Source organism: Brienomyrus brachyistius, chromosome 2 (assembly GCF_023856365.1).
Source record: "Brienomyrus brachyistius isolate T26 chromosome 2, BBRACH_0.4, whole genome shotgun sequence".
Taxonomy (NCBI): Eukaryota; Metazoa; Chordata; class Actinopteri; order Osteoglossiformes; family Mormyridae; genus Brienomyrus; species Brienomyrus brachyistius.
In genome coordinates, this window is record NC_064534.1 from 34,189,110 (window position 1) to 34,197,261 (window position 8,152).

General features: G+C 46.6%; 1 protein-coding gene across 1 annotated transcript in view; it reads right to left on the bottom strand.

The window, feature by feature from the left end:
* LOC125718978 (uncharacterized) overlaps positions 1 to 5,006 on the bottom strand; it is a 71,364-nt gene extending 66,358 nt beyond the window's left edge. The window contains exons 1-2 of the mRNA XM_048993342.1: positions 4,941 to 5,006; positions 4,818 to 4,854 (exon numbers count right to left, since the gene is read on the bottom strand). Coding sequence (XP_048849299.1) covers positions 4,818 to 4,854; positions 4,941 to 5,006 — 103 coding nt within the window. The remainder of the gene's footprint in view (positions 1 to 4,817; positions 4,855 to 4,940) is intronic.
* Between the last annotated feature and the right edge of the window lie 3,146 nt (positions 5,007 to 8,152).

Here is an 8,152-nt window from a genome sequence, read left to right on the forward strand (position 1 = left end):
ATTAGAGGACTGATTAGCTGAAGAGTCCTCATACCTGGTTTTGAAGAGCTGACCTAAAGGTTACCCCAAAAACCTGTTTTTTTTTTGTTTGAATGGGGCAGTGAGTCATGGGGTAAACTACTGTTCTTTAGGGGTTTTCAAGGTGGAATTACGGGTCGATAATTTTAAGGATCAGGTTGTAAACCTCCCTGGTGTTGCTTTAATATGTTTTATCTGAGGTTGTATCGTGTATTATCAAGCCAGCCGGCTTAGTGGCCTCGGGAGCGGGGTTTAGTGGGAGCAGCTGGCTAGTTTTATTTTCTTTTTTGTTTGTGTCTTTTTCTTTGTTGTATGTATATTTTGGGTTCATTATTAGGCAGGCTGGGCCTTTTGGCACCTGTAGTCTGGGTGCTGGATTGCCCATAGGGGTCTTTTTTATTGCTGTGATTTGCTGTGTCATTCACTAGTGTGATTTGTGCTGGAGTGTTTTTAAGGTTGTGCTGTGGCGTGTACCTGAGCAAACTTTGGGCAACCTGTTCTCTTGTTGGCTTTATTGACAAAGGGTGGATTAGTCTAATTACGGCCTGCTACAAATAGCTGCATATAACGTATAAAAAAAATCACCTTATGGGTGCTCCGTAGGGTAGCAAGATCTTGAGTTTTTTTTACAGTACTCGGGTACGTTTTAAAATTTTCGACCAATCAGCAAACATTATTCTGACAGCATAGCTGGGAAACCAATGAAAAGTGAGTGCAACGTTCTAGAACTTGACTTCGGGTTGACGCTCCCTATAAAAGAGCTGGGTACTGCTTCAAGGCGTTCAGTTGGCGCTACCTCCTGATAGAGTAGCACTGTACGGCTCTTGTTCCGTAAAACAACATCAAAAGGATGAAAAAAAAACAATATTTAAAGAAGACGAAAAAAATCAATTTTTAAAGAAGACGAAAAAAACATCGTCTAAAAAAATAAGCCAAAAAAAATAATATCCGAAGAAGGAAAAACATGCAAAGTAAAAAAAACAAACAAAAATAAAAAACAATATCCAAAGAAGAAGGAAAAAAACATCCAAAGGGAGAAAAGAAGAACTGAAGGGCCAACGAGGTAGGAGGAAATACAAATTTCGTTTCAGCACCGTTGGAGTGCCAAGCCGTGAAAAGCATTTGGCCAGAAGACAAGGTAAGTGTTGTACCTGTTATTTTAAAACAGCGCTTTTCAAAATGCTGCTTTATAATCGTTTGAGATCGTTAGCCAGTGTGACAGGTGAAGGCTTTTTGAGTTTACCAACATAAAGTTTTATTTCTGTATTAGGACATTGTCAGGAACAATGATGTGTTCATCGCTATGATGTGGTCAAAAAGCGATGCATTGAATCTTAGAAACATTTGTGATTTTTCAAACGATGCTTTTCCTTTTATTTAATCAGTAAAATTTCCATCGGTTTTATATAGTGCCCCTTGAAATATGTCTTTAGCTCATTTTCCGGGCATTTTACTAGAATGCATCCTGAGAAATACACAAGCTCTGCTGCATTTCCGTGCCTCGATGTTTAGTGCCGAGTATAATTGTTGCAGTTGCCTTTTATATATTCCATGAGACCTGTTGGTACCAAGAGAAGTGTGAGACTGTCAGGGTGAATTTATCATACAATCGCACGCATAAATACCTGAGGGTTGCCAGTCCTTTTGCGTTGTTACAGGAGGACTAGAGCTGACGAGTGTGTTTCTACACACTATCAAGGGCATTGTAGTACAGTTTTCTCAGGTGGGAGAATGCTGCCGATCTCCTATTTGACAATACAGCCCTTGATATATTAGAATATTACAGAACTAGAAGCCTTTTGCAAGGAAGAATGTGAGAAAATCCCAAGTACAAGAACTGAAAGCCTTTCAGCTGGCTATAAGAAGCGCTTGTAAGCTGTGATATCTGGCAGAGGAGGTGTTACTAAGTACTGATTACGTAGGGTGCCCAAACTTTTGCAGAGTGCCATAATAATGTTTTTATTTTGTAATTTTGTTCAATTTATGGCATAAAAAGTAACTATTCATCAATGTTTGCTGAAAATATTGTGTATTTTTCCCCCAGTTCCTAAAGAGACTGTATTAACTGATATTGTTGCTTTTGTAATTGAAAAGATGTTATTTGTCAAGGGGTGCCAAACCTTTGCATAAGACTGTACACAGTGTGTGTATGTGTTTATGTGAGTGTGTGTCTGTGTGTGTGTGTGTATATATTTCTGTATATGCATGTGTATATATATATTTATATATAGTTCACACACATTCAAACTTATTTGAATACACATTCAAAATTATTTTTTGTCACGGGACGCTGGAAGCCGGTAAGGCGAACAGGCAGGCGAGCAGACAGGAAGCAGGCAGACAGGCGAATTACGGGGCAAACTGGGGTTTTAATAAGGGAATCGGGGGAACGGGTAGCAGGGAACATCTGACGCGGACTAACATCAATGACAGACCACGCTAACAGGTAAGACCAGGACTTAAAACCAGACAAGACTAATCAAAGTAAGCAGATACAGCAGGGTACAATCAAGGAAATGCACGTGGGAAGGCAGGGGGCGTGGCACACACGAGGAGCGGACGAGCCGGGCATGACAGAGCCCCCCCCCAAAGGCGCGCTGCACCGGGCGCGCCCAGGAGGAGGCGACGAACGGGACGAGGGGACCAAGACCTGAAAAACAAAACCCAAAACCAAGAACAAAGGACCGGGAACTAAACAGAGAGACAGAACAGGCACAAAGACAGGACCAGGGACAAAACCTGACAGAGGACGGGGAACACGGACCGACAGAGAAAGAGAGGGGACACAGAAGGAACAGGCGGGACACAAGGGCCAGGAGTGAACGGAGGGCACAGAGGAGGACGGGCAGCAAAGACAGGAGGAACAGAGCCGGAGGGAGCAGAGAGAGGTGGGACAAAGGCGGAAGGAGGAGAGAGGACCGAAGGGACAAAGGGAGGAGCGAAGGGAGACAAGGAGGGGGAACAGAGGGGAGCCCGAGGGAGCCCCAGCGGGCGACGGGAGGCAGCCGGAGGGGCCGCAGGCGGCCGGGAGGCCGGAGCCGGAAGGGACCCCGGAGGGGTCGAGGAGACAGGGCAAGGGACCCGCGGAGGGGCCAGGGAGGGAGCAGGAGGGAGCACCGGGGAAGGGGACGAGGGAGTAGGAAGGGGCCAGGGCGAAGGCCCGGAGGAGGGGGGAGCCGCAGCAGGCGGCGACGTCCGGGAAAGGGCCGGAGGTAAGGGCCCCGCAGGCGACCGAGGAGCCGGCGTCGGGGAACCCCCAGGCGACCGACCAGGACCCAGAGAGGGGAGCGAGGCAGGGCGACGAGGCACCGGAGAGGGACCTGCAGGCGACAGCCGACCCGGAGGGCCAGGACCCGCAGGCGCCAACCGAGCCCCAGCGCAGGCGAGGGAGGGCGAGCCAGGGGGCAGGGCGGGCGGGACCCCAGCCCTGCGTCTGTGTCCCCTTCCCCTGCGGGACACAGACAGGCCGACCCTGGTTCGGGGTCGATGTCGCCGGGGCGAGGGACAAGGGGTTACGAGTTCTGTCCCCGAGGGGTCCCATTCCAGCTCCTCCACCTCCGAAGAGGGAGGAGCCAAGATGGAGTTGTCCAGGACCACCTCGGGGACTAGGACAGGGACTGGAGCTGCTGCAGGCGGAGGGGGCGCCTCTGGAGCTGCTGCAGGCGGAGGGGGCGCCTCTGGAGCTGCTGCAGGCGGAGGGGGCGCCTCTGGAGCTGCTGCAGGCGGAGGGGGTGCCTCTGGAGCTGCTGCAGGCGGAGGGGGCGCCTCTGGAGCTGCTGCAGGCGGAGGGGGCGCCTCTGGAGCTGCTGCAGGCGGAGGGGGCGCCTCTGGAGCTGCGGCATGCCGCCGGGGCGCCGGGACAGGAACACGGTCAGGCCGCCGGGGCGCCGGGACAGGAACACGGTCAGGCCGCCGGGGCGCCGGGACAGGAACACGGTCAGGCCGCGGGGGGGGCGCCTGCCCGGGAGCTGCAGCAGGCGGCTGCTGAGGGGGCGCCTGCCCGGGAACTGGAGCGCGGTCAGGAACTGGAGCGCGGTCAGGAACTGGAGCGCGGTCAGGAACTGGAGCGCGGTCAGGAACTGGAGGTGGCTGCAGTGGGGGCGCCGGCCCGGGAGCTGCAGCAGGCGGCTGCAGAGGGGGCGCCTGCCCTGGAGCTGCAGGTGGCTGCAGTGGGGGCGCCTGCCCTGGAGCTGCAGCAGGTGGCTGCAGTGGGGGCGCCTGCCCGGGAGCTGCAGCAGGCGGCTGCAGAGGGGGGTGCCTCTGCAGGAACTGGAGCGCGGTCAGGAACTGGAGGTGGCTGCAGTGGGGGCGCCGGCCCGGGAGCTGCAGCAGGCGGCTGCAGAGGGGGCGCCTGCCCTGGAGCTGCAGGTGGCTGCAGTGGGGGCGCCTGCCCTGGAGCTGCAGCAGGTGGCTGCAGTGGGGGCGCCTGCCCGGGAGCTGCAGCAGGCGGCTGCAGAGGGGGTGCCTCTGCAGGAACTGGAGCGCGGTCAGGAACTGGAACACGGTCAGGAACAGGAGCTGGCTGCAGTGGAGGCGCCTGCCCGGGAGCTGCAGCAGGCGGCTGCAGTGGGGGCGCCTGCCCTGGAGCTGCAGGCGGAGGGGGCGCTTCCGGAGCTCTCCGGAGCTTGATCAGCCTCCGGAGGTCTTCAGCCATCCTCTCCAGATCTGAATACGGGGATTCTGGAGTGAAAGAGGCGAAATCCTGCCCCAGTTGCACTGCGAGCTTTTCCCCCTCCGGAGGGCCCTGTGGGGCCGGTTCTCCCATCACCCTCCAATACAGTCCCTGGAGGGTGAAGTACCTGTCAGCGAGGGCCGCGGGCGAAACGGGCGTGGCCCCTTTAAGAGGGCGGGGAACCCGCGGGATGGCGTCCCTCACTGCTCTGGCCCTCCCATTGGCCAGCCGCTCGGGCCGGTTATCGCACCGCTTGGGGGGTGTTCCGCAGGGAGGGGCTCTGGGTCCGGGAAGACGAAGGGCTCGTCCTCTTCATCCTCGCTCGGAGCCCAGAGCCTCGCCAGGGAGCAGGGTCCCAGACCGTACGGTCCCAGGTCGGGACCCAGGACGAGCTCCTCCTCCTGAGGGAGCCAGGGGCTGGAGAGCGAGCAGGCGCCCAGACGGATCGGCTCTTCTGGGAGCTTCTTCCTCCCTCTCCGCTTCTTCTTTTGGTCTGTCATTCTGTCACGGGACGCTGGAAGCCGGTAAGGCGAACAGGCAGGCGAGCAGACAGGAAGCAGGCAGACAGGCGAATTACGGGGCAAACTGGGGTTTTAATAAGGGAATCGGGGGAACGGGTAGCAGGGAACATCTGACGCGGACTAACATCAATGACAGACCACGCTAACAGGTAAGACCAGGACTTAAAACCAGACAAGACTAATCAAAGTAAGCAGATACAGCAGGGTACAATCAAGGAAATGCACGTGGGAAGGCAGGGGGCGTGGCACACACGAGGAGCGGACGAGCCGGGCATGACAATTTTTATTATTATTATTTTCGTTTTTTTTTTTTTTTTGTGTTTTAAAATTTTTTATTTTTGCAATGGAAATAAAAATAAAGCAGTCCTCCGTAGAGGAGGGGTGGTGGAGGGAATATATATATATATATACATATATATAAAATAATTGTCACACAACTGGGGTGACATGCCTTTCCTGCTCACCCAATTTTAGTGCACTTTAGTTATGCATAATGACCTTCTAGTCTCGATACACCCATATATATATATATATATATATATATATATATATATATATATATATATATATATATATATATATATATGTATATATGTATATATATAGTTTTTTTGTGTTATTTTTTTGCAATAGACAATAAAAATAACGCAGTTCTCCATAAAGGAGGGATGGTGGATGGAATATATATATACATATATATAAAATAATTGTCACACAACCTGGGTGACATGCCTTGCCTGCTCACCCAGTTTTAGTGCACCTTAGTTATTCATAATGACCATCTAGTCTCGATACACCCATAAATATATATGTATATATATATAGTTTTTTTTTTTTTTTTTTGCAATAGACAATAAAAATAACGCAGTTCTCCATAAAGGAGGGATGGTGGATGGAATATATATATACATATATATAAAATAATTGTGACACAACCTGGGTGACATGCCTTGCCTGCTCACGCAATTTTAGTGCACCTTAGTTATCCATACTGACCATCTAGTCTCGACACACCCATATATATATATATATATATATATATATATATATATATATATATATATATATATATATATATGTATATATATAGATATTCTTTCTTTTTCTTGTGTTTTTTTTTCGCAATGGATATTAAAAATAAAGCAGTCCTCCGTAAAGGAGGGGTGGTGGAGGGAATATATATATACATATATATATAAAATAATTGTCACACAACCTGGGTGACATGCCTTGCCTGCTCACCCAATTTTAGTGCAACTTAGTTATCCATAATGACCAACTAGTCTCGATACACCCATATATATATATATATATATATGTACATATATATAGTTTTTTTATTAGCAATAGAAAAGAAAAATAACGCAGTTCTCCGTAAAGGAGGGATGGTGGATGGAATATATATATATATATATATATATATATATATATATATATATATATACATTTATATAAAATAATTGTCACACAACCTGGGTGACATGCCTTGCCTGCTCACCCAATTTTAGTGCACTTTAGTTATCCATACTGACAATCTAGTCTCGACACACCCATATATATATATATATACATATATATGTATATGTATATATATATAGATATTTTTTCTTTTTCTTGTGTTTTTTTTTCGCAATGGATATTAAAAATAAAGCAGTCCTCCGTAAAGGAGGGATGGTGGATGGAATATATATATAAAATAATTGTCACACAACCGGGGTGACATGCCTTGCCTGCTCACCCAATTTTAGTGCACCTTAGTTATTCATAATGACCATCTAGTCTCGATACACCCATAAATATATATGTATATATATATATAGTTTTTTTATTAGCAATAGAAAAGAAAAATAACGCAGTTCTCCGTAAAGGAGGGATGGTGGATGGAATATATATATATATATATATACATTTATATAAAATAATTGTCACACAACCTGGGTGACATGCCTTGCCTGCTCACCCAATTTTAGTGCACTTTAGTTATCCATACTGACCATCTAGTCTCGATACACCCATATATATATATATATATATATATATATATATATATATATATATGTACATATATATAGTTTTTTTATTAGCAATAGAAAAGAAAAATAACGCAGTTCTCCGTAAAGGAGGGATGGTGGATGGAATATATACATACATATATATAAAATAATTGTCACACAACCTGGGTGACATGCCTTGCCTGCTCACCCAATTTTAGTGCAACTTAGTTATCCATAATGACCAACTAGTCTCGATACACCCATAAATATATATGTATATATATAGTTTTTTTTTTTTTCGCAATGGATATTAAAAATAACGCAGTTCTCCATTAAGGAGGGATGGTGGATGGAATATATATATGCACATATATAAAATAATTGTCACACAACCTGGGTGACATGCCTTGCCTGCTCACCCAATTTTAGTGCACTTTAGTTATCCAGAATGACCATCTAGTCTCGATACACCCATGAATATATATGTATATATATATATATATATATATATATATATATATATATATATATATATATATATATATATATATATATATAGTTTTTCTGTTTTTTTTTTGCAATAGACAATAAAAATAACGCAGTTCTCCATAAAGGAGGGATGGTGGATGGAATATGTATATGCATATATATAAAATAATTGTCACACAACCTGGGTGACATGCCTTGCCTGCTCACCCAATTTTAGTGTACCTTAGTTATCCATACTGACCATCTAGTCTCGATACACCCATATATATATATATATATATATATATATATATGTACATATATATAGTTTTTTTATTAGCAATAGAAAAGAAAAATAACGCAGTTCTCTGTAAAGGAGGGATGGTGGATGGAATATATATATATATATATATATATATATATATACATTTATATAAAATAATTGTCACACAACCTGGGTGACATGCCTTGCCTGCTCA